Source organism: Equus caballus, chromosome 18 (genome assembly GCF_041296265.1).
Source record: "Equus caballus isolate H_3958 breed thoroughbred chromosome 18, TB-T2T, whole genome shotgun sequence".
NCBI classification, from domain to species: domain Eukaryota; kingdom Metazoa; phylum Chordata; class Mammalia; order Perissodactyla; family Equidae; genus Equus; species Equus caballus.
In genome coordinates this window covers 67,215,923-67,243,122 of record NC_091701.1, presented here as the reverse complement: position 1 = coordinate 67,243,122, position 27,200 = coordinate 67,215,923, and the positions used below count along the sequence as shown (strand labels likewise).

The 27,200-nt window shown below is 35.3% G+C and overlaps 1 protein-coding gene and 1 long non-coding RNA gene across 4 annotated transcripts; one reads left to right on the top strand and one right to left on the bottom strand.

Annotated features, from left to right (window-relative positions):
• The first annotated feature begins 1,061 nt into the window (after window positions 1-1,061).
• Window positions 1,062-27,048, top strand: MSTN (myostatin). 3 transcript variants are annotated; one of them, XM_070240555.1, is made up of 5 exons: window positions 1,062-1,175; window positions 1,586-1,687; window positions 21,413-22,116; window positions 23,946-24,319; window positions 26,336-27,048. In XM_070240555.1, exons 3-5 carry the CDS (start codon window positions 21,744-21,746, stop codon window positions 26,714-26,716), a joined length of 1,128 nt encoding a protein of 375 aa, XP_070096656.1. In that variant the 5' UTR covers window positions 1,062-1,175; window positions 1,586-1,687; window positions 21,413-21,743; the 3' UTR covers window positions 26,717-27,048.
• On the bottom strand, window positions 16,479-19,965 carry LOC111768768 (uncharacterized). The gene is made up of 2 exons (XR_002801293.2): window positions 19,830-19,965; window positions 16,479-18,649 (listed from the first exon to the last, which is right to left on the bottom strand). It is a non-coding gene; the product is annotated as an uncharacterized lncRNA (long non-coding RNA).
• Window positions 27,049-27,200: the final 152 nt, after the last annotated feature.

The following is a 27,200-nucleotide window of genomic DNA, read 5'->3' as shown; positions in this document are numbered from 1 at the left end:
GATGAGTGCCTATCTCACCAACATCAGAGAACGACACTGAGCTCCTAAAATGGCACCAATCCCAAAATCTGCCAGCCACCTGATGGTAGAGAGATTACACTGTACCACTGTCATCATGGAGGAAAAGATACTTAACCTGGATATGAATTTGTCTTCTTTGCCTATAATATTTCTGCTAGCACCACTATCTATGGACTTAGGTACGGCCTTGTTCACTCTCTTGAAACCCCATAAAATATTGCTTTTGAATAAGGAATTCCACTTAAAGAATTAGAGTTGAAGAAATAGTTTCATGTCCATAGGAAGAAGCTGCCTTGATAAAATGTGGAATGACCTAGTGACAACTCACTTATGTTGCCAATTATTGGACTGGAGAGCTGTCACACAAGTTATTCTATATTGTCTGAGCCAGCGACCGATATATAATGCTATGTCTTCCATAGCAAGAATACTTAGATGTGAGAACCAAAATGTAGAAGTAGTGGTGGATCCTTCACTATAATTCCTAACAACCTACTCACACAGGTTTTGTTTCCATCCTCACAATATTGTGCTCTTAGTTTCCTCTTGGAAACAACAGAAGCATTCCACTGAATGGAATCCCAGACTGCCACATCAGCCACTTTGGGTTGTTCATGCCACTGAACCAACAAGCAGAAAAGGGGATTACTGTATTGGCTGGGGCACTTGGTCCTGATTACAAACTAGAAAAAGTGTTGATACTACACAGCAAAGGGAGGGGGAACTACGTCTGGAAGTCCAGGGACTCTCAGGGCAACTCTTAGTACTCCTACGTCCATGGTAAAAGCTATTGGAAGATTGGAAGAACCCAAGCAAAGCAAGAACCACTAATGGTTCAGATCTTTCAGGAATGAAAGCTTAGGTCATCATGACTGATAAATAAGCACAATTAGATAAAGTTAGCTGACAAAGGGAATAGGGGAAAGGTAGTGGAAGAAAGGAGTCGCAAATACCAACTACAGACCATAAAGTGTAGAGAAATGAGGACTGTAATCATTATACATATTTTCCCATTTTCTCTTTTCCCATTCCTCCCTGAGGTTTTCCAGGATTTGAATCTAATTATGGAATAGGCCTGGGTCTGTAAGCAGCGAGAAATACTGGGGATTGATCTTGAGGAGATTCATCATCCTCCGACAAATCAACTACCTCAGGTAACATTATAACAGGTTATCAGGCAAAGGGAGACTAAGATTATCAGACAGAGGAGGAAGGATTGCTTCTACTGACATCCAAGACTCAGTGGGATTTGGGCACTCAAGGTAGCCGGATTCCTTAGAGCCTACCCAAGTATTCCCATCCTCAGGATCCCACACTTCTGAGTGATGCCTAGAAAGTCTGCATTATAATGCATAAACTCGCACAATCAAACTTAGGTTTGTCTTTTGGGTACCCCAGCCCCACTGGTACAAGAAATAAGACATTTTTTAGAAACTCATTCTCTGACAGTGCCTTGAATTAAAAATGTAAATCCTTGAGTTTGTCATTTCTGCAAGCTTTCCAGAGCAATCAGAACCATCCCCACAGCCCTTATATTCATAATTTTCACCGTGATATTTTACAGCTACTTACTCTAAGCGCCAGTCTTCTAAAGTCTTGGCATTGAAAGGCGTCTGATTCCAGGAAACAGCAAGTGAACATCTGAGGAACGTTTTGTCACTGCATGGTATGGACTCCCAGTGTCCTATTTTCCATTGACAGTGAGGTCATTACTGATTTCAAATCTAATCTATGTGTATGTTAATGCCCACTATATGCTCATAGTGTAAGATAGGTTGCTTGGGAGGAAGAGGGACACAAATGAAGGCAAGAAACGGTCTTGACTTCAAGAATGTTGTGATCCTATAATTAGTAGCTAAAGGAGTTCTGCTAAATTCCAGAGAGCAGATAGCATTCTCTGAGCTGCCTCATTCCCTCTTTACCAGATGGCCAGTGGGTACTATAGTAGCAAAGCTGAGTTAGAGAGGAAAGAAGATATTTCTTGGAGTCCCAAATAGTGACCCCATATTTCTCATAGAAACAATGTTATAAACATAGGTTACACTTCCACACTAATTCCTCAAAGCCTATTGAACCCAAAAGATTCCTGAAATACAGTCCTATGTGTATATAAATATAGCACATTTCTGGCAAGATTATGAGTAGGTTTTAATTAAATAACATAGAAAACTAATTATCATCCAGATATTGTTTCTATTTTAAAATGCCTTTCAAGTCTAATATAAGACATTAAAAACATCCTTCCCCTTTCCTTTCACCTGAGTATACATATCCCACTCTGGCACCCAGGCTAAAAGGTATCCTCCTCTCCTGGTCACCTCCCAGTCATGCCATGTGGTCTCGCAATAAAGGAAAATCAGCCCTGAGTAGCTGTAATGAGAAGGGACCGTGGCGGTTTGGGGAATTTTTGGCAGCTAATGGTCTTTACAGTCCGGTTGATGAGGGAAGCCAGAGTTTTCCCAGGGCCTTTCAACACGTTGGGTGTACCCTGATCCCCAGTAGGATGCCACCAGAGGCAGCATTCACTCAATTTGTTCCAAGATAGAATCTTCTTTTCAAGGACACCTTTTAGTTCTTTCACAATCAATATTTTACGGAATGCTAAGTAACTTGCTGAAGGCCACTCAGCAAGAAAGTGTCAAAGCTAAGGTTCAGAGTTAGGTCTATCCTACTCCAAAGCCCATGTTCCCTCCTCTACATTCTTCAGTACTTTCTAGGACAGTACGATCACTTTAAAAATAGTCTACAAGTGGCATTTTCCACCAGTATATCATGACAAAGGAAATCGAGCCTTATTTCAAGCTTCCTATTCACTTTAACTTTTGAGAGCTGTGGTCTCAAACCAGGGAGCACGTTAAAATCACCCGGAAGCTTTAAATCACCTTGGCTCTTGTCCAGACCAATTAAATCAGACTCTCTAGGGGCAGAGCTTTTTTTTTAAGTCCCCTGTTTGCTTCCAGTGTATGCCCAGGGTCGAGAACCACTGGTGCTGTATAACAGAAAGAAAGCAGGCTCCCGAGTCTCAGACCTAGGCTCGAAATTAAGATCTATAATTTGCTGGCTATGACTTTCAGGAAGCTACTTAATTGCTTTAAATGTTGTATTAAAGAAAATTCATGAGGATTGGAGAGAATGCATGTGAGCTTCTCACATTGTGTCTGGCATACGGTAGATACACAATAAATGGTGGCATTAAAATTGGACACTGCTATAGTAGTGGTAAGGAAGTGGGCTTGGAGTCCAATTGTATAGACCTGCTTTCAAATCCCAGCACCAACATTTTTAGTCTTAGGTAAATTAAATGTCTTGTGCTATTCTCTTAATTTGTATAATAGTTATAATAATTCCGATCTTACAGAATTGCTGTGGGAATTAAATGTTTGTGAAACACTTGGTACATTCCTTCTATTATCTGTAACCTAGCTATGCTAGTAAAACTGCCATTGAAAACAGTCTTAGAATGTTCCTTACATTTAGAAATGTTGTATTTTAGATGTGGAAATGTATAGGTTCTGTGTTGTACAATAAGTTCAGATAACACTATAGATTCTATTTATTCTACACTATTTCCTACTCTACTATAAAATAAAGCGTCAAGATTGGTGTTCGGGTTTGCTAAAGGGGCTTATTGAAAAGAGGGCAAGTGGAACCTACTGAGTCAGTGAGCTGGAACAGAAATTCAGGCACCTGGATTCTTCCATCCACACTATGAGGAAGAGCTGTTTCCTGGACCTGATCCAAATGCAGACCAAAGTGGCCCAGAACACAGACAGAAGCCAGGCTAGACTGTCAACACTGCTTTCACGAAATTGAGTCTGGAACAGTCATTAACTGCTTACATTTCAGTGTGGTCAATGCTCTTGTAGTAGGGGGTTGCAATCAAGATGGAATGTGTCAGCAGTGTTAAAACAAACATCTCTGTTCCATCTTGAGAGCAAAATCTATAAATAGCAGATCTGGTCATGGCTCACACCAGACCCTTGTGTAATTATCTGTCTTCAGAGGATGTGCCTGGCACACAGGACTAAAGAACCTGGAACAGTGCCTGGCATACAGAAGGTACTCAATAAGTGTTCCTTGAATTGAATTGGCCTGTGTCCTCTGCCTGGAACAATTCCCCAACTGGGACTAGAGGTTAACATTTATTGGGTCTTACCAAGCCCTGTATCAGGCACTTTATATAGAGATCTTCTCATTCACCTGGCAAACTCTTGCCCATCCTTCAAGATCTAGCTCAAATGTCACCTATTCTGTTAAACCTTCTTGACTCCCTCAGGCAGAGTCCTGTGTTTCTGCACTGACAGCTCTTTGCTCAATCTTCAGAAGAGCACTTACCACCTTCTACTTTAACATATCTGTTTACAAGTCTGTCTCCCCCACTGGAATGTGAGGTCACCAGGGGCATCATGTCTTTATTAATATTTTTGTTACTGGTACTTAGCCCAGCATCTGATGAAACTAATTTTCAAAACACTCCTGCAATTCTGCTGACTAAATAATAAGCCAAATTGAATACATTTATTCAAAAAACTACACCCTTCTACACATAAAGCCAGCTAATATTTTTATATAACCGAGGAAGAAGGACAATTTTTACATAACTGAGGAAGAATCAATTCTACATCACAGAATTTGAACAGTGAAGAAGTGGGATATAAGGGCTTACCAACACACACCAGCTGTGAGAATCAACACCTCACAGGAAGTGCCTAACATGTTTCCACTAGCACCCACACTGGGACTACACTGGTGTTCTCAGGATATCTATATTCCCTGGTAACCATCTTCTAGCAGGACCTATGGGCTGCAATACAGAAAAGAAGCATGAGAGAATTTATGCATGAACACACACACACACGGAGCTCATTTTTCAGTAAAGCATTATCACCTGAAATCTTAAACGATCACCAAATGGTGAAACAACACTTGCCTTATAGTTTTGTGAGGATTAAGTGAGATAATGTTTATGAAGTGCCTGATACAGTGACCAATTTATTGCTACCTAAAAAGGTGGTAGCTATTTTACTATCCCCCAACCAGGCAATATTCTATGAACCTTCCAGCTTTCTGACTCCTTTATTCCCAATGAACAGTGTGGAGAGCTTAGCAGGAAAAGTTCCTTGACTCCCAGGTGTTTGACATGAGAAAGTGGTTGAATGATAGTGTCATTTACTTAAATGGAGAAGAGTAGGCGGGGAGGAGAGGACTAGCAAATCAAGAGTTCAGTTATGTTAAATTGGAAATTCCTATTAACAATCCAAAAGGAATGTAAAGCAGACTGTTGAGTATGAGTCTGGAGCAAATATCAGCAAATATTTAATATTAAAGGTCATGGGATTAGATGAACTATCTATGGGGAAAGTATAAATATAATGAATGTAACTTTTCCGTTTTTCATAGTTATAAAATCTTTTCTGTTCTAAAATTTGCTTTCTCCACTTACTATATTTATCTTTCTATGTCAGTACACACATACAGATTTGTCTAAAGATACTGTAATTTATTTAATTTATTTCTAATTGTTGGACATGTAGATTACTTCCAACTTTTCAACATTATAAATTCTACAAATATTTTTGAGAGTTTGTGCAAGTTGATCTGAGGGTAAAATCTTAGAAAATAGAATTGCTGGATCAAAGGGCATGGCATGTTTAAAATTTTGAAAGAGAGTGAGAAATTGCCCTACAAAGTGGATAAAAATGAAAATTTACACTCCCACCAAGAGGGAAGGAGGGGACTATTTTCCTGTGCTAACCCTAACACTTGAATGAGAAATGGTATTTCACTGATATTTTCATTTTATTGTTACTTATCTATGAGGTTGAACATCTTTTCATATGTTTATTGGAAATTTTTCTTTTTGCCATTTTTCTACTGAGTTATTAACTTTTTTTCTCCTTTGGGGTTCTGGATTGAAGGTAGGAAGAAATTTAGCCTTTTTCCTGCCATAAGTGTTTCATTTTCCCCTCCTTGTTCCGTTGTCTTCTAAGGGGACTTCTACCTCAGGCCACATTTGATTATCTGGTACTGTACTTGCCTCCCTGCTATAAACAATTAGAAAACAGGATAAAATATACAAAGCAACTGCTTCGGAAATTGGACACAGGCAGAATAAGACTGGGATCCCTAAAAGAAGGGAAACAGATGATGTGATCCATAGAATTGCCCTGGAGGCACATTTTGGATCACAGTGCAGAGAAAGGAAAGCCAAGTAGAGTACAATAATCTCGCTAAGTTGAGGAAACAGAGATCAGAAGTTGGGGAAGCTCAGGACCCTGGATATTGTGGGGCAGAGTGCCAGAGAGGAGGAAGCTATGCAAAGAAAGACTCCATAAGTCTGCAGTCTCCTTGAATCTGAAATAGGCTGCAGAGGAATAGAGTGAAACTGCAAGGCTAGGCAAAGAACAGCTGGGGAACTGTAAGTTGAACACTTCTTCAAGGTCACAAAGGGCTCCAAGTTCTGACCAGCCAGAGTAGAAAGACTTGTTGAGTATCCAGGGCATTAAAAGACCTTAGAAAGGTCACATATTAGTAATTGAAGTAAACTAGGCCTGGAGTAAAGGCTACTGTAGATCCATCCTAGCAAAGCTTGAAAGTCAGCCTCAAAACATCAAGTTGATCTACAAGTAACTTCACTGCTTGTCTAAACCAAGTTTAACACTTTTAAAGGAAGGCAATGAAATTCAGACACTCCAGAACATAACATTTACAATTCCCTTCACCCAATAAAAAATTACCAGGCATATAAATGAGCAAGAAAATGTGACTCATAACCAGGAGAAAAGAACAATCAATAGAAATAGACCAAAAGAAAAAAGAAAAAATAGATATAGTGATGGAATTTTCAGACAAGGATTTTAAAACAGTCATTAAAATACACTCAAAGTTTTAAAGGAAAACATGAAGATAATAAGGAAAGAGAGGGAACATAGAAAAAAGAACCAAATAAATTTTCTAGGGATGAAATACAATATCTGAAATGAAAATTTCACTTGATGAGATTAATAGATCAGAGAGTACAGAAAAAAAATTAATGACTCAGAAGAAATAACCACAGAAGCTATGAAAACTGAAGCACAGAGAGAAAAAGAGAGGGAAAATAATATGAACAGAGCCTCTGTGACCTATGGGACAACATCAAGTTGTCTAATTAACATATGTGCAATTACAGTCCCAGAAAAAGATGAGGAAGAAAAAATACTTGAATAAATAATAGCTATTTTTTCCCTCCAAATTTGATGAAATCTATAAACCCCAAAATCCAGAAAAGGCAATGAATACCATGCAGGGATAACACACAAAAAACCCAGATCACGGCACATCATAATAAAATTGCTGAGAACCAATGATAAAGAGAAAATCCTAAAAGTAGTCAAAGAAAAAGACATACTACATACAAGACCAATGATAAAAATTACCATTGATTTCTTGTCGGAAACAATGCAATCTAGAGGACACAAAATAACATCTTTAAAACAGTAAAAGGAAAATATTGGTAATAGAGAATTCTGCAGCCAGTGAAAATATCCCTCAAAAATAAAAGTAAAATAATGCCTTTTTCAGACAAACAAAAGCTGTGAGAACTTGTCACCAACAGTGCTGAAGTAAAACAAACGTTCAAGAATTTTTTTTAGGCTGAAGGAAAATGATTTCATACAGAAACCCAAATCTACCCCAGTGGTTCTCAACTAGTGACAGTTTTGTCCTTCAGGGAACATTCGACAATGTCTGGAGACATCTTTGGTTGGCACACCTTGGGGGAGAGTTGTTACTGGCATCTAATAAGCAGAGGTAGGGACGCGGCTAAACATCCTACAGTGCATAGGACAGCCCCCCACAGCAAACAATTATCCAGCCCAAAGTGGCAATAGTGCTGAGATTGAAAAATCCTGCTTTACACAAGGCAATGAAGAGCACTGGAAAGGAAAAATACATGCATAGATATAAAGACTTTTTATAGAAATTTGACTGTTTAAGGCAAAAATAATAACAATGTATTAGGGAATTTATAACATAAGTAGAGGTAACATGTATGACAGCAACCACACAAAGGATGGGAGAGGAGAGATGGAAGTATATTGTTATGAGGTTCTTATATAATACATGAAACAGTAAACTATTATTTGAAGGTAGACTGTGACAAGTTAAAGATGCATATTATAAACTCCAGAGCAACCACTGCATAAATAAAACAGTCAGGTATAGTGAATAAGTCAATAGTGGAGATGAAATGAAATATCAAAAAATACTCAATCTGAAAGAAGTTAGAAAAAGAAGAAAAATGGAACAAAGAACAAGTGGGACAAATAGAAAACAAATAGCAACATACTAGACTTATACCAAGTCATATTGATAACTGCATTAAATGTAAATAGTCTAAACATTCCAATTAGATGGCAGAAATTGCAAGGCTGGATAAAAAAAGCAATACTCAATTATATGTGGTCTACAAGAAACCACTTTAAAAATAAAAACAGACAGGTTGAAAGTTAAATGGATAGAAAGAGATACACCAAGCAAACACTAATCCTAAGAAAGCTGGGGTGGCTATATTAATATCAGATAAAGCAGATTTCAGGACAGGGAATATTACCAGAGGTAAAGAGGGACATTTCATAATGATAAAAGAGTCACTTTAATTCATCACGAAAACGTAACAATTGTAGAGATGTATGCATCCAATTACAGAGCTTCAAAATACATGAAGTAAAAACTGACAGAACTGAAGAGAGAAATAGTCAAAACCATCATTATAGCTGGAGGCCTCAACACTTCTCTCTTAGTGACTAATAGAACAAGTAGATAGAAATAAGTTAGGATATTTAAACTTAACCCTATCTGACCTAATTGACTTTTATCGACTCACACACACAACAAAAACGGGATACACATTCTTTTCAAGTTCTCATGAAGTATTCACCAAGACAGACCATCTGCTGGGCCATAAAACCAGCTTTGATTAATGCAAAAGGATTGAAATCATACAGAGTATGTTCTCTGATTAGAAAAGAATTAAACTAGAAACCAGTATCAAAAATGTATCTAGAAAATCTCCAAATATTTGGTAAATAAACAATATATTTGTAAATAACCAATAGGTCAAAGAAATAATCACAAGAAAAATTAGAAAATATTTTGTATTGTGCATGACTTTTGTTTGAAGTTTTCTTTGCCATGCTGAAATCTAAATTTTTGTCCAGGCACATTTATCAAGCTACAGTAGAAAAGATTGATAAAGACGCCTAGTTAATTTTAAATTTCAACGTGGCAAAGAAAACCTCAAACAAAGTCATCCACATATAATGCTTAGAATTTATGATGTCCTCTCCAAAATTTACATCATGGTATATAGAAACTAGTTACACTTTCTTCTCATACTTTTCTGGTTGCATTTTTGAGATTTAAAGTTTTGATGAATAAGGAATTGTACCCACCCTCAAAGAGCTTAGTGGCCAGCAGTCCATGTGGCTTTCTCTGTCCCAGTACCAATACATAATCCATCTATTCAATGGCCTACTTAAAATGACACTTTTATCTCTTATGAAGTTTTCTTACATGTATGGGTCTATTTTTCACTTCTTTTTTCTGTTTCACTTCTCTATCTTTCTATTTTCTGTCAATACCATGCTTTTTTAAATTACCAGTTTTTAAAATGTTTTCATATCCATCAATGCTAGCCCTCTGTCACTTCTCTTCCTTATCAAAATTTACCTAGCTATTCTGAAATGTTATGTTTAAAAATCGATTGCTATTTTAATTGGAAATTACATTGCATTTATAGACTAAAGAGAATGACATTTATACAACATTGAGTCTTCCTCTTCAGGAATAGGATGTATCTTTCCATTTATTATGAGTTTTGATATTTTCTTCATATGGAACAAGTGGTTCTTCACCCTGATTGTACATTACAATCACTTGGATGGTTTCAAAAAATACAGATGTCTAGGTCTCATCACCAAAGGCCTAATTGGTTTGGTGTGGAGCATAGGCATTGAATATTTATCAAGAGCTTAACCCCAGTCAGGGTAAAGAACTAATAACGCACAGCCTGCATACTTCTAGCTCACTTCCCTTAGGGTGTTTTTATTTGGTTTGGTCTAGTTTTGGCTGTTATTTTGAATGGCATCATTTTGTCCATTATATTTTCTAATTGATGACTTTTTGCATCAAGAAAATCTAGGATTTCAGAGTGTATTAATTTTGTAACACACCACCTTACCATATTTATTTCATATATTTTTTTCAGTTGATTCTTTAGATTTTTACAGGCGTTAAATTATATCACCTGCAAAAATATTGACAATTTTGCCTTTTCTTGTCCTAAATTTATGCCTCTCATTCCACTATCTTGTCTACTTGCGTTGGCTAATAATTCCATAAAAATAACAAGTAATAGTTTAGATTGAGTGTATCCTTAACATATTTATGGTTTTAATGAGAACATGTATAGTGTTTCATCATTAAACATATGATGGTTTATCACTTAAAGAAAATACCCATCTACTCATATTTTACTGAAAGTTTTTAAATAAAGAATGGCACTAACTAAAAGACTTCTACTTAAATTCTTCTCAAGTGCTTTACAAGAATCTCTTAAGATGATGATGATGTTCCTGCTCCTTTTAACTATTAATATGTTAAAAGATGTGAACAGATTTCAGATACTGAACCATATTTGCATTGCTGGAATGACTGGACTTGGTTACAGTATATTGTTCTTTCAATGTATTGCAGAATTCTACTTGCTAATATTTAATCTAAAATTTTGGATCAATATTCTTTTCTTTCTTTCATCGCCACGTGTTAGCCTCAGTATTACAGTAGCTTAAAAATTCTTGTAAGCTTTCTGTATTCATTTATTCTTTAATTTATTAAAATTCTATAACTGGTTTTCAGGGTATTTAGATTGTGACCCACAGTAAAAAATGCAGCTTTAAAAGGAGACCTAGCATAAATATACACATTGAAACAAAAGTTTCACATAATAATATTTGTCTTTTACTATGAGTATGCACTCCATTCTATTTCAGTAAAAAATGCTCATCTCAAAACACTATTTTGAAAAACACTATCTGTCCTTTAAAGATTTGGAAGAATCGTCTATAAACTGGCACTTTTCAGAGATTAGTTCTCTGGTAATTATTTCATTTTCTTCCTTGGTTATTTTTTTCTAGAAAATCTATATCATCTTAATTTCACACAGGTCTTCAAACTTATTTTCATAATACTTTTGCAGCATGCTCTTTTAATTCTTTAATTCTCTCACAGTGTCTGTAAATCACCTCTCTTTCTAATTTAGAATATTTGTGCCTTCTTTATATTGATTAGCTTAGCTAGCATATTATGTTTTTTTTCCTTAAGGAAACAGGTCATACATAGATTTATATTATCAATTCTACTGCTTTCCTGTTTCTGACTCAATTTCCGATTTTATCTTTTTATTTTTCTTCTGCTTTTTAATGTTTAATTTGTAGTCTATTTTGTATTTCATTTTCTAATTTTTGGAGTTAAATAGAATGCAATTTTCATTCTTTCTTATTTAGTAATACATGTTTGAAGCTATGGATATCTGCTGAACACAGAGGTCGTTGTATCCTACATATTCTGAAACATCATTTTTTACTTCCAATTTGTACCATAGGTTGTTTTAAATAATTTCTATATTTCCAAGTAGTGGATTATTATTTTGTGCATAATGTTTTAATTATTATTTCGCTCATATTCTGCAATATGATTTTTATTTTCAATTTGTACCAAAGGTTGTTTTATATTGTATTGTATTGTATATTAAAATATATTGTATTGTATACTATATTGTATATTGTATTATATTTCCAAGTAGTGGAGATGTTGATTTTATTTTCGTTGTTCATTTCTGTTTAATTACACTGTTATCAGAGAATGTGGTCTGGATTATTTCTAATTTTTGGAATTTATTGAAGGACTTTTTTGTGTGTGGGCCAATATACAGTCGATTTGGTAAATGTTCCATGGGCTTTTAAAAATAAGATTGATTTTCAGTTAACAAAATATCTATCTCAACTATTCTATCTAGTCCACCAACCAAATCTGTTTCATCAACCTCAATGACTTTGTTGTTCAAATACAGCCTTGCTAACTGTGGACTGCCTGGTCCATGAAGTGCATTAAAGTAGGCTGCTGCTGCTTTGTTTCTGATCACTGTTCCTTGTAGTTCTGCAGTTTTTCTTAATGTATTTTTATTACTGTATTATTCAGTGCTTTAAGTTTTATGAAAGGTATATCCTTTCTGTAGATCCTTTACCATCATAAAATTTCCCTCTTTGTCTTGTTTTACCCTTTCTGCCTTAAATTCAATCCTGTCTGCAACTAGTATCATGACTACAGCTTTCATTTTGTTAGCATTTGCCTGGCATATTTTTCCCCCATTTTTCCTTTTAGTTTTGTAGTCATTTTGCTTTAGATCTTCCTCTTGTGTATATATATTACATATACCCATCCTTCACTTTGCAAAAGTTCAATTTATACATTTTCAATTTTGCAAATATTTCTAATATGAATTCATATCATTGATATAAATATTATTAGGTAGATGTCGACAATGGTTTTAATATTTAATGTTTATTAAGCACTTATGAGGCACCAGGCACTGCTCTTGGTACTTTATATTATTACCTCATTTAGTCCTCACAACTTGACTAATGTTTCCTTCTGTAGGTGAGCAAATGAAGATTACCTGATTTGCCCAAAGTCAGAGAGCTCGTAGAGACTGCCGGGGCACAAGCATATATTTATTCATGGGTTTTGGAGAGGGAAGGTTTTATAATGTTGTTTCCAGTCTCCCATTGGTCCTCCACTCCCCACCCCTCAGTCTCCCATGTATAGAAATCATTCCAGCTACACCCAAGAAACTGTTGGTTTGTCCTGCAGTCCATACTCCATTCCACAATTTTGCACTTGCTGAAGTGCTGTTTAATAGTTATAAAACAGCACCAGAGGAGTAGGGCAATGTTTTAGGCATATACCCAATGCCTACCCACAACCAAACAGTGGGTGTTAAATAAATATTTGATGAAATGAAATTCTAAGTAGATTCTTTACCACATTTTCTCAAGTATTTAAATTCCATCTGATCTCCCATCAGATTTCTCCTCTGAATTTGAGTGGAGATGAAAAATATTGGATTTCTTTATATTTAGATTTAAGGTAGATAATTTGATTATATTACAGTGGAGTGGATTTAAATTCATTGTGTCATACAAAAACGTCCAATATTTAACACAGGTTTTGAGTCTTAATAATAGTAATGCCTTGCTTATATATTTTATTCAATAAACTTCTGTATGTTACAAAAAAGAAGATATATAAAACTGAATTCAAGGTTTAAACTGAAGTCCTTATGACCTTAGAAAAATTGATAGTACAAGTGATGTAGTTCTTAGAGTCCCCAGCAGGGGCCAGAATGTTCATGTTAAATCTAATTAAATGAAAATGTTTTTATTATAATTCAAGGTTGAATCAATTTTAAACTAAAAGTCAGATAAAACTCTTTATGGTTAAAATAACTAGAAACTCCTGACATTAATTTTAAGTTTCAAGAATGTAAATGTATGACTCCAAATATAAGAATATGAGTTTAACAGAAATAGTGATGTTCTACAACAAAGGCTTACACCCAATATCTGAGCAAACAGGCATCCAAAGCATGTTTAGTTAGCAGACACTAAAACTCCTATACTAATTGCCAAATGCAGGTCACTAGGTCTTTCAGTTGCCAAGCCAGACCATGGATTGGATCCAAGAACAAAGGGCACCACCGTGGCACTGACCCAGGAAATTGAGCACTGGCCTTATTTGTTAAATTTAGAACATTAAAAAAAATTCTTAACTCAATATAAAAGAAGTACTTGGTGCTTCAAAAGTATTTCAATGCAAATCACCTTTGTAAATCAAATAAACTGTTTTTCTAATTTAAGTCATGTAACTTCTCTCTGGGCCTCAGTTTCCCCATCGGTTCCTGAGCAGATTAGATAGAACAATCTTAAAATTCTCATGTTCCTATAATTCAAATTTTTCCCCTTAGGCAAAAAGCATCATTTTTTTCCTGTCTCCAATTCCTGGCATAGTACCTATCATAAACCAGTTGCTCAGTAAGTGTTTAATGAACTAATAAATGAACCAATGAATCCATTGTAAAGGGTCCTTTCTAGGAATTTACAAAAGAATTTGGAAGCAGAATGCCTCTGAAAGCCAATCCTCTGTGAATCATGAAAAACAATGCTTTAGGCAATTCCAAGGAAATAAGAAAATATTTTCTGAATACTTTTGCAAGGAACTGAATTCTTTTAAGGTTCTCACTACTTCCCAGCTACTGAGTAAAGAGAGAGTTAAATTTTTTAAAAAGAATTTTAAGACTCTAAATTGTAAAAATCTGAATCTAAAAAATTAGAAAAAATTTTTTTGATTTGAAGAAACATACTCTGTATTGAGTCTACGGTTTCCAAAGGCCTCCAAAAACAAAACCCTGAAAATGGCAAGATTTTCTCTTGGTGAGCGGTTGTTTACTGGAAAGTTTAACTCTTAACAAGAAGGTTAAAGATTTTGAAACTAAAGATATGTTTTTCCAAATCAATCTATATTGTCATCTGCTCTTGGAAACCACGTGCTTGTTCTAAAGTAAACCAAAACATCATGAAGGAAATCAGTTATCAAAAATAAAGAAAATGACCTTATTATTATACTCAGTTTCTCATTTATAAATTTTTAAAATTTGACTTCATTAAATTTGGGAAAGAAAATGTATAGCTGCAGGCAGAAGTTTGTGCCTTCTTAATCCAAGGAGGTAGGCAATGGTGTGGAAGTTTAGACCAAAAGCAGGGGTGTGGCTGTAGAAAATGTGAGAGCCCAGCTAAAGAGCGGTATAACTGATATCAGGCAATCTGAAACATTCCTATATGCTATCTCACTGCATGTACACTCAACATAAACAAAAGGTAAATTTGAGTCCAGTAAAAAGGGTTCACTTATTGAATCACAGACTTTTTCCAAACACCAGCCATTGCCTTTGGGGAAAAAGACTTAAGTAGCTATGCTTATTTGCTATTGATAGAATGAGGAAATTATTTGAGCCAGATTCTCAGGCTTGACTAATGTAAAGATTCCTTTAAAAGGAAAAACAAGTTTTTTGAGAATCCATGAATAAAAGTCAACCCCTATCACTTTTGGGGCACTTGAAGCCAACGTGATTACAGTAAAAAAACTCAACTGTAAACACTGTATTTGTAGACACTGTAGAAAATGAGGACATTGAAGTAGTTAGTACTCAGATGTAAGGCGGGTATATGGATGAAACAGAATATACATAAAGAACTAAGTTTTATGAAATGACTTATGGAACTCACAGACCCTTCTGGGGAGCTAAGGAACTCAGTTTGAGAGCGCATTCTGGGAAACATGTTGACTTCTGGCCCACCTTGGTTGGCTACTCAAAGAGCTATGCCTTCTTGGGTTAAACTGAGGTGATAAACTCCATCCCAGTTTCGAGAGAAAGCTCCTTTCTGCTGGATAAGGAGACAGCAGGGAGGGAAGGATCACAGAGAAACTTAGTTCTTTCCGAGAAAGAAGGAAAAGAAGACTGTAACACATATAATCAGTTCACTGTTCTTCCCACCTGGTCAAGGCAAAGAAGATTGTTCTGCCTTTGCCTTGTTTAAACACACACTGACACACACACACTCACACACACACACACTGCTCTTTTGAGATTTCTTTTCTCCTCTTGGGCTAACTTTGATGCTTGTTATACTCAGTTTGACTTAAGTATGACCTGGGCTGGGTAAGGGCTCTGGTGGTCTTAAACAGCGGTGTCACAGCCAGCAAGGCCACTTCCTAGCAAGGTCCCTGTTAAGAGCCACACAGTGTCTCTGGGTAGTCATAGATCATTAAATGCAAAAGCTCCACTGGAATGTTCCAAGTGCTGAGCACTCTACCAGAGAACTACTAGAGGCAGCAAAGACATAGGGACCTGTAACACCAGTCTCCCCTACCAGTCTGAGTAAGAGAGGATCCAACAGAAATGCTAGACCCCTAGTCAGAACAAACTAAAAACACAACCATAGTCACTTAGAAAGTCTATAAATATACTAATTATACCTACTGAAAAATTAGAAAGTTGAAGTTTCTTGTATTTAAAGAGACATTCATTCATTTATTGATTCAATTATACAGTAAACACTCTTTTACCAACCTAATTATGTATCAGGTATTGGACCAAGAGCTGAAGGGACAAAAATGAACAAAATAATTTCCTCCTTTTAAAGAGCTCATAGTCTATTTAGGGGATGGAGGGGTAGAAATGGGAGGATAAGTAAGGAAACAAAAGCAAACATTTGAGAATTATGATAATAGAGGACAGCACAATCTATACAGTTCGAACACTAGATCTTTGAGTCTAGTCTCTTTTTTCAGCAGAAAAATGAGGAAGCCAAATTATAACTTTATTTTTATACTCTGTATTTCAAATTTATAATAAATAAACTAGAGTTCCCAGTTTGGAAAGGAAGGAGCAGAGAAATTGCATTTTGAAGTATTCCTGAGCTAATGCTACCTCTAAAGGACAGTAGAATGCAGAAATTTTATTAACTGGGACATTATATTACGAGGCATTGCCGTAATATGAATGTTATCATCTCAAGACTGACCTGAAGACCATCTACAAGAAACCCCTCAAGACTATAGATTTCAGTCTATACCCTAGAACTCACAAATGTTGTGCAAATGTCCTCTAGATAACCTACAATTTGGTAGTTGGTGATTATAATACAATAATATCTATATTTCTGCTCTTGGGAATAATTATGTGTCAGTAAATAAACATACAATGTTTAAAAATTACCATATTTGATTTCTCATTAAAAGCCAAAGCTGTAGGTATTAGGAGGAGGGGACTTCAAGTCAGAGCGAAAAAATACTCAATCCAAGTAGTGTAGAAATTATTATTTGAGGTCTGGTTCTCAAAGTGTTGTCTGGGGATCCCTGGAGTGAAGACCTTTTCAGAGAGTCTATGAAGTAAACACTATTTTCATAACAAGGCTGTTTTTTGCTACTCCCATTCTTTCTTAGGTGTACAGTGGAGTTTTCCAGAGACTCCATGATAGGTGACATCATCACTGTGTCAGCAAATAGACTATATGCTTATGTATGCCAATATTCTAACATTTCTCATTTTTAACTTGTAACACGTTAAATATTGATAGATATGACTCAAACAAAAGCTTTTGAGGATCCTAAATAATTTTTAAGAGTATAAAGGAATCCTGAGACCAAAAAATTTGAGAATTGCTGCTTTAGGGGATAAACTTCAACTGAAAGGGCAAACTTAATTAAATTTCCTCAGATTTTACATTAAGAAACTAGACTGTAGGTTTCTTGAAGACAGTGATGACTTCTGTCTGGTTCATTGTTTTCTCCTCAGAATGTAGCACAGCACCAGGCACATAATAGGCATTAGAATATTTCATAAAATATTCATTAAATGAATTAATACATATATACATACACCTTCGTAAATGAAGGCCTCGCTAAATAACTTATTCAAGGTCGCATAAAACGTCAGGGGCAAAACCAGAAGTATATTCCAGGTCTCCTGTCTTCTATTCCTACTTTTGCTCTCTAGCTCAAGAAAACTTCTGCTTTTGTTAATTTTTGTTCTATAATCTGCTGAAAGCATGGATAATCAGATATCATCAATGTGGGAAGACTAGCTTCTCATGCTGTTAAGTGAGTTGAGCATTATACGGTTTTTTTTCTGGCTTTAAGCATAATCAAAATAGAGTGATACCAAAGGACTGTCATTACAAGGAAATGGCAAGAGTGATAAGATAAAATATCACTCTCTGGGTTTTTCCCACGACAGAGTTGAATTTTTCATGATCCATTCTTCTTGTAATTCCTAGTCTCCTCCTCCTTCCTTTGGCCACATCATTAAACTTCCGGCAAGCCTTTATGTTAGTGCACTCAGGATTTCCCAGACTGCAAAGAGTGAAACCATAAACATTTTTTGGAAAATATGCTCTATACTCTCAAAGTTGTTTTGAAACACCCCCTGGTATTTGTAGTAGAGATAAGAGAAATTTGTTGTCGCCTTACTTAACGGCTACCGAAATGTAAAGCCTAGCTAGTACAAAGGAGAACAGGGGAAAGAAAACACATATTGTGAGGTGATGCATTGGCCACCTAAATCTGACTCCTCTGAGAACTGCTTTTAAAGATGGCCAACCTACAACAAAGCCAACAAGCTGGCCAGTCAAGCTCTCCAGTCAACTAGAAGGAATTCTTCTTTACTCACTCGTCTTGACACACTGTCTGTCCTGCCTCCTTCATGAAAGCAGCCAAAGCTAGGCCCTCAGCAGTCAGACTGCAGCAAAGGTGTTAAAAAGAGGGTGAACCTTCCTGCTCTGGGTCCTTCACCGGTTGCAATCACTTCACTAGAGAAGGAATGTATGTTCTTGAAATTTCTTGAGCACTTCTTATTTAATAGTGACGTCTAGAGAAGTTGATTAGATACAGTTGATTCTCATTATTCACAGTGGTTATGTTCTATAAAGTCACTGCCAACACTGAATGAGTGGTTCCTGAACTGCTGCTCCTAGGGGAAACACAAGGTTATGTTCCTTTGAGCCTCTGGTCACAACATGTTCATCAATCAATAGATAATCTTGTTTTATGTGTGTTTCTGTTTAAAGAGATCTTATTTAATACATATTGTGGATTCATTAATATTGATCTCTTGGCCAACAGCACTATAACTCAAGCCTGAACAGAGCTTATCTAATACATGTTTTTTCCATAAGAAATTTTTTTTCCTAAGGCACATCACAACCTTCTTTTTAAAAAAACTGTGGTAAAATATGCATAACATAAAATTGACCATTTAACCACTTTTAAGTGTTACAGTTCAGTGGCATTAAGTACATTTACATTTTGTGCACCCATCATCAACATCCACCTCCAGAACAGTTTGATCTTCCCAAACTGAAACTCTATATCTATTAAATAGCAGCTTTCCCCACCCCCTACCCCTCCTCCCAGCCCCTGGCAACCACTATTGTACTTTTAATCACAGCCTTCTTGTGCTTAGGAGCACAGTACTTCAGCACTATGCTTGGGGGGCATTTTAAACAGCAGAATCACCCAGAAAAAGCACTCCAAAAAAATGTGAAAAACATGGTACTAACTAGATTGCAAAAAGGGCACTTGTTTACAAAATCAGAGCTGAAAGAAAGCAGAGCACTGTCTCGTTTGACCTAAGCTGGGAACGTGTGTTGGAAGATTCAAAATTTTCGCCATTTTGTGCATGTGCGTGAATGACCACAAAAGTCCCAGAAGTATTGATTTTGGGGTTAAAAAATAAATTTTAGCAAGTGGGCGAATTTGCAAATATGGAATCCATGAATAATGAGCATCAACTACATGTGGAAATGATAACCTTTGTTTGCTTTATTCCAGATAGTAAGAATAAAGAGCTGAAACATGCCTTGTAATAGGACTGCCTTAGAAAATTTTACTTGCCTCAGAGGCCTAGAGAGGTAGTCTATGTGAGTTGATAATTGGCAGCTACCTAAGGCAGTTCTAGTTCATGTGGAGGATAAATTTAAGCATAATCTCAAATCCCTCTGCATGAAACACACTCAAGTACCAGTTATCAATCACGTACTATATGACAAGCACTATATTCAGCAATTTACATGCATTATTAAATTACACATCCCTAAAACTCTATGAGGAAACTGAAGGTTAGAGAAGTGAAGTACTTCATCTATTATTACCTAGTTAGAAGTGGCAAGGTTGAGTTTTGAACTCAGGTCTATCTGACTCCAGGATCTGAGTTCTGAAGTGTTATGCAATTCTAATCAAGTTAAAAAAAAAAAGATGTGACTTACTAAGAAGTGTATAGGAACACGTTACAATTATTATAACATGACAAAGATTTATACATTGAAAAACAAATTTACTAAACATATAAAACTTTATAAGCCTGATCCAATATTGTTCCACAACAAAGAGTATCTGAAATCTTTCAGGGCATCTGGTTTGTGTCTGGTTTTCCTTAATCTTTAATGATGGGCAAATCTAATGCATTATGTAAGGCCATTTTTTCTCAAGAGATGTAGATACCTCTTAAGAATTTGATGAAAATGCATTAACTTTTCAGGCTACTGAGTTGCATTTTAGTGCACTGAGGCAGTAAATTAGTGTACAATGTGCAAAAGTGGTAGTGACCTAAAAAATAAATATTTGATATGAGCCACTGCATTCTCCTGGGGAAAAAAAAGTAATGGATTAACTCTCTTAGGAGTCCTTAGCTTCCCAAAAAGCAGTAGGAATAAGAAATCTCCTGTGGCCTGGAAACAGCTTCTGTTTCTTGCTGGCTATGTTTGCTTAGCTCTTTAATAGTTCATTTGATTAGATCTTGTGGCTCCCAAAGTGAAGGTTGAGAGTTTGATCCCTACAGAGGCCACTTAAATTTAGAGAACAAAAAGCTCTATTCTCTGCTCCCAGACCCCACCCCAAATCCCTGCCAGGTGTCTGCCCTCTGGTCAAAAGGAAAAACTGGCAAAGGGGTGCAAACATCACAGTATTGAGAAACAAAACAAACAGGCACCCCTTTATTACGGTGCTCTTTCCCTTTTATGTGTTCACGATATTCTGATATAAGTTATGGAGAAGAGACAGTACACTTGTTACTTCAACTGCTGGAAATCGGAGGCAAACTGTGATAAGTCCTGCTTTGTCACTCACAAATCCATTATCTTCTAAGTTCAGAGATTTTTTCTACTAGCTGACATTATGCCCTGGTAATAACAATGAAGAAACACATCTTCTGAGTGATATTAATCTGCAACTTTAGAAGAGGAAATAATAGTAATCAGTCAAAAATTGAGCACAATTTTCATATTAATAAAAGACATCAAATTATTTAAAAATAGTTCCACATGCAATATAACATTATAATAAGTATAATTTTCAACATGTGTTAAGAATTTAGTCAGGAAAACAAGTTTCTCAAATTATAGTTGAAAACCTTTTACTAGTATCACAATCTTAACTTCTCTTTTAATACAGGTCTTCCTAATTTAAATTTATATTTCCCTAATTATACAGCACTAAAAATAATTTAATACAACAAATACAATTCTTTCTATTTCAAATGTTTGCCTAAATAATATAAAATCTTAATTTCTGAGGAAGTAACATTTCAACTTTTTTAAGTATGAAGTGTAAATTAAGATTTACTTATTTAAATTATAACTTGAGTTTCACATATAAAGATAAGATTTAAGTGTAGTTTATTTTATTGTTAACACAGACTTTAATTTTTCAAATATCACATTATCTTTCTTATTTATAGATTTATTTCTTTTATGAAGTAGTCAAATGAATCAGCTCACCCTTGACTGTAACAAAATACTGTTTGGTGACTTGTGACAGACAGGGTTTTAACCTCTGACAGCGAGATTCATTGTGGAGCAGGAGCCAATCATAGATCCTGACGACACTTGTCTCATCAAAGTTGGAATATAAAAAGCCACTTGGAATACAGTATAAAAGATTCACTGGTGTGGCAAGTTGTCTCTCAGACTGTACAGGCATTAAAATTTTGCTTGGCATTGCTCAAAAGCAAAAGAAAAGTAAAAGGAAGAAATAAGAGCAAGGAAAAAGATTGAACTGATTTTAAAATCATGCAAAAACTGCAAATCTATGTTTATATTTACCTGTTTGTGCTGATTCTTGCTGGTCCAGTGGATCTAAATGAGAACAGCGAGCAAAAAGAAAATGTGGAAAAAGAGGGGCTGTGCAATGCATGTACTTGGAGACAAAACACTAAATCTTCAAGAATAGAAGCCATAAAAATTCAAATCCTCAGTAAACTGCGCCTGGAAACAGCTCCTAACATCAGCAAAGATGCTATTAGACAACTTTTGCCCAAAGCTCCTCCACTCCGGGAACTGATTGATCAGTACGATGTCCAGAGAGATGACAGCAGTGATGGCTCTTTGGAAGATGATGATTACCACGCGACGACGGAAACAATCATTACCATGCCTACAGAGTGTAAGTAGTCCTGTTAGTGTATATCAACAATTCTGCTGACTGTTGTTCTAGTGTTTATGAGAAACAGATCTATTTTCAGGCTCTTTTAACAAGCTGTTGGCTTGTATGTAAGCAGGAAGGAAAAGAGTTTCTTTTTTTCAAGATTTCATGAGAAATTTACTAATGAGACTGAAATCTGCTGCATTATTTGTTTTCTTAGAGAGCTAAAAAGCTAAACAAAATAAAATTCTTGCACAGCATTAATATTATTTAGTTTAATATGACAAATATAACATGCTTATGCTTTCACAGCTTAATACCACCAAGGCAAAAATTGGGAGATAGTACAAGCAATGTTAAAAACTTACATGAGATTTCATAATTGCGTTTGGTTGCCTAAAATAAGCATTTATAATAACAAGTTTTTTTCACTAATAATAGAGAAGGAAGAAATTTGTAGACGTTTAGGTCATTTGAGCATTTGCTGAACACCAAAATGACTTCTGTTACTCAAAACTATTTCTCATAGTGTTTTTATGTTCTTCACAAATTAACATATTAGATTTTGAAAGTTATTCCCCTGGAGATTAGGAAAAATATTTTTTAAAATGTAATGTATTAGTAAGAAAAATGATGAAGTAAACATAGCATAATGATAATCATGAGCTAATTATCATAAAATGCCTAATAAATAAACATTTTAATCAAAGAGGTTATAGCTCAGAGTCCTGCTTACACCTTGACCATAGTACTATTGTTGAGAGCACCCGGGGTGCACATTTCCAGGCAGGCACATTGCTTAATAATCTCCTAAAATACAATTTTATTCTTCTTGGGAGGGAGGACTACTACCTGTAGTATCTATATTGCTTCTGAAAGATAATATATTTCATATATTCTTTTTGCAGTCAGTTCATAACTACACTCAAGGAAAGGGAGACAGACACCTTCACAGAGAAGGCATGACACGGAAGATTCTGTGCCATGTGTCTGCGATCCTGCTTTACCCAGTGCTTTATCTACTTTAAACAGGACACAACAGTTTCAAAATATTGTTCTCCTTATTAAGTAATCAGGTTATAATGCACCAAATAATTTTCCTTTATGACTCTGCTATCAAATAGTCCTGGAGTAGATTTACCTTATTTATAAACAATCTTGGGGAACCAAAATAAAAGAAATTGCTAGTGATTTTGCTCACAATGACAGCCTGGCTCTAAAGACAGTATTTTCTAACTTTTGAGATAGCCTGAATATAACATTCAAATTTTTGTGCTAATTACTTGCTTAGCTTTGTTCCTTTAAAAGGCTATTCCAAAGCCAAAACATAACAGATGTACTATATTTTCTCTTAATTCCCGAGGCTCAGTTAGTTCCTCAGTGTGTCTTGTCCCCAGGTAATTCAGGCCTGGGGGAAGGGTTCCTTCTTCCAGACTGATTGGTACAGCTGCTCAGTAAGTGTAACTACTCAGATTCCCAAAGAATTCTAAGTGGATGTTCCTCCACGGTGTCTCTTGTTCTCTCTAATCATCATCATTTTAAAATTTCATCCACAGTTCATTCCTTCATAGAATTTTCCTTAGTTCACAGTTTTCTGGAAAAGAAGTAGATTCCTCATAAACAGCTGAAAAAACATATATCAAAAATTCTGAAAGGCTAGAGTAATTATATTCTTTGATATTTTTCTGAGTTATGAATGAAATTCTACATAGTTTTTCACTTTAAAAGACTAAATATATATTCAGTATTCCAATGGAAAAAAAATGTTCACCAACTAATATGGAAGGGTTTACTAATTTTTTATGATAAATAATTTCAATAACTCTTTTTCTTTTCTTATTCATTTATAGCTGATCTTCTAATGCAAGTGGAAGGAAAACCCAAATGTTGCTTCTTTAAATTTAGCTCTAAAATACAATACAATAAAGTAGTAAAGGCCCAACTGTGGATATATCTGAGACCCGTCAAGACTCCTACAACAGTGTTTGTGCAAATCCTGAGACTCATCAAACCCATGAAAGACGGTACAAGGTATACTGGAATCCGATCTCTGAAACTTGACATGAACCCAGGCGCTGGTATTTGGCAGAGCATTGATGTGAAGACAGTGTTGCAAAATTGGCTCAAACAGCCTGAATCCAACTTAGGCATTGAAATCAAAGCTTTAGATGAGAATGGTCATGATCTTGCTGTAACCTTCCCAAGACCAGGAGAAGATGGGCTGGTAAGTGATAAATGAAAATAATATTCTAACAACCTTGTTATGTTTTTATTCATCATGTGAATGAATAATAGTGGAAAATCACTACCAGTTTCCTATGCTAACAAGCTAGACAAAGGCATCTTACCCCAATGGCAGCCCTGTACCCAATAAAAGTAGGTGTCCAATTTCATATCCAATGAAACACCCTCTTGATATGTCAACTTTGCATGAGGATTAAAAAAACGTTATACCATAGTCCTTAACTCCTCAGGGAGTTCTTTGGAATTGGGAATGAAATATAAAGTGCTTTTCATTGATATGCCACATAATTATATGAATAAAAACACAAAATCTTCACAATGGATTCTTGTACATACCCAACAAATTAAACCTTTTCTTCCCCCCAGAAGAGTGTCAAATGTGTTGAAAGTTTTCTGCTTAATAAAGCAGAGTAAAACTTTAAAAATTATAATTAAAATACAATGCTTTTATTTATAGCAATTAAGTACAAAATGTTTAGGCTTATATTTTATTAAATATACCATATTCAAGGTCCCTCATGATAAATATGTTCATTATGTTCATTATTTTGCAGGCTGTTGATGCATTGATGTTTCTGTAGATTACTTCGTGAATTACACCTAATAAAACTTAAACTTCCAGGCTAGTTAACCTTTGCCACCTAGCTTTATTTCTGAGCTGCCTTACCATTCTTGTGCAAGAGTTTACTTAGGTAATGCCAACTAATTTAATATCAGGCCAAGCAGATGACAATACCTTATATATTATAAAAATTACTAAAAGATATTTTAAAACTTACTATAAATTGAGTTACTCTTCCAACTTACCTATACTTTTGTTTTCAAAAACTTATTTAATGTGATCATATTTTTTATTTCCACCTATTGACATAATTTACAACAAAAGATTATACTTGCAAACAATAAATATATCTTTTCAGTCTTCATGTGGTCTTGGTTAAAAAGAATATACAATTAGTAAATCAGATCTACCTTAAATGAAAATAGAATCTTTTAATATTATGCAATTTTACAAATGATCTATTTTTCTTTAAATATGCAACATAAAATGTTATTGTCTCCCAAAATGATGTTATTCTTTTATACAATCTTAAATAACAACAAGTACCAGGTCTATTTTGATTTTGATATAGGATAAGAACTACTATTAATCATTTAAGAAAGTATTCTTTTTTATAGGTAGCATTTTAACGTAAACTTAGTAACGTAACAGAGGTTTTAATTACTAAACAGATGGTTAACATGGCATATTCTTCCAATTTTTCCATATAAAAGAAGCAAAGTCTTAATGCATTAAAAGATTGCGGCAGGGGAAGGACTAGCAAATCATTTTTTAAATATCTGAATGGAAACACTTTTCAGTGAAAGGATAAAGGAAATATTAGTTATCTTCTTCTGAATCTATCCCTCCCTCTCTTAGAGTTTTTCTTTCCAACCCATTATACAGACCAACACCTTCATCACCCTACCTTCCTTTTTCCTGTTACAATCCATATAGTGCTGGAAGGCAACTATTTTGCTTTGGCTTTAATATCCAAGTTTCCCCAAGTAAAGACCTAGGGAATGGAGGATGGATGAGTATACCTATCTTTCTAGAAGTCATCAGACATATTTAGCCAATACATTTAATTAACAAGCGTGAAGAGAGGGAGATAACCTCTTCCCTCCCTCCTCTTCTCCCTCTTTTCCTTTCTTCCCATAAAGATTTTCAAAGCATCTACTATGTGCCAGGCATTTAGATACTCAAAGTGGGGGAAACAAAAATTAGAAAGACATAGATCTGACCACAGGAGAATTTGTATTGCTGCTATATTCTTTTGAGCCATAGGGAAAAGTCAAGCCTACTGTAAATTAAAACTCCTTAATGCTCTAAAATTTAAAAATAAATGTAGTATAAGCAAAATGATTAGTTTCTTTCTTCAACAATGACATCTTGAGGTAGGAAAGTGTTTCGGGATGTATTAATATTACTCATTGTTCTTTCCTTTTCATACAGAATCCATTTTTAGAAGTTAAGGTAACAGACACACCAAAACGATCCAGAAGAGATTTTGGACTTGACTGTGATGAGCACTCCACAGAATCTCGATGCTGTCGTTACCCTCTAACTGTGGATTTTGAAGCTTTTGGATGGGATTGGATTATTGCACCCAAAAGATATAAGGCCAATTACTGCTCTGGAGAGTGTGAATTTGTATTTTTACAAAAATATCCTCACACTCATCTTGTACACCAAGCAAACCCCAGAGGTTCAGCAGGCCCCTGCTGTACTCCCACAAAGATGTCTCCAATTAATATGCTATATTTTAATGGCAAAGAACAAATAATATATGGGAAAATTCCAGCCATGGTAGTAGATCGCTGTGGGTGCTCATGAGATTTACATTTGGTTCATAACTTCCTAAAACATGGAAGGCCTTCCCCTCACAATTTTGAAACTGTGAAATTATGTACCACAGGCTATAAGCCTAGAGTATGCTACAGTCACTTAAGCACAAGCTACAGTATATGAACTAAAAGAGAGAATATATGCAACGGTTGGCATTTAACCATCAAAATAAATCATACAATAAAAAGGTTTATGATTTCCAGAGTTTTTGAACTAGGAGATCAAATTACATTTATGTTCATATATATTACAACATATGCAGGTAAATGAAAGCAAGTCTCCTTGTATTCTGGTGAATTAAAGGAGTATGCTTTAAAGTCTATAGTCTCATTTAATATTTACAGAAATCTATATATAGTATTGGTAAAATGCAGGATTGTTATATACCATCATTTTGATTATCCTTATACACTTGAATTTATATTGTATAATAGCATACTTGGTAAGATGAAATTCCACAAAAATAGGAATG

What these genes read in the sequence shown, in the direction of transcription:
- MSTN (XM_070240555.1), top strand. Translation starts at nt 21,744, where the DNA reads ATGCAAAAACTGCAAATCTATGTTTATATTTACCTGTTTGTGCTGATT. An exon ending in CATTACCATGCCTACAGAGT is followed by an intron (nt 22,117 to 23,945) that starts GTAAGTAGTCCT and finishes ATTCATTTATAG; the next exon opens with CTGATCTTCTAATGCAAGTG. An exon ending in GACCAGGAGAAGATGGGCTG is followed by an intron (nt 24,320 to 26,335) that starts GTAAGTGATAAA and finishes CTTTTCATACAG; the next exon opens with AATCCATTTTTAGAAGTTAA.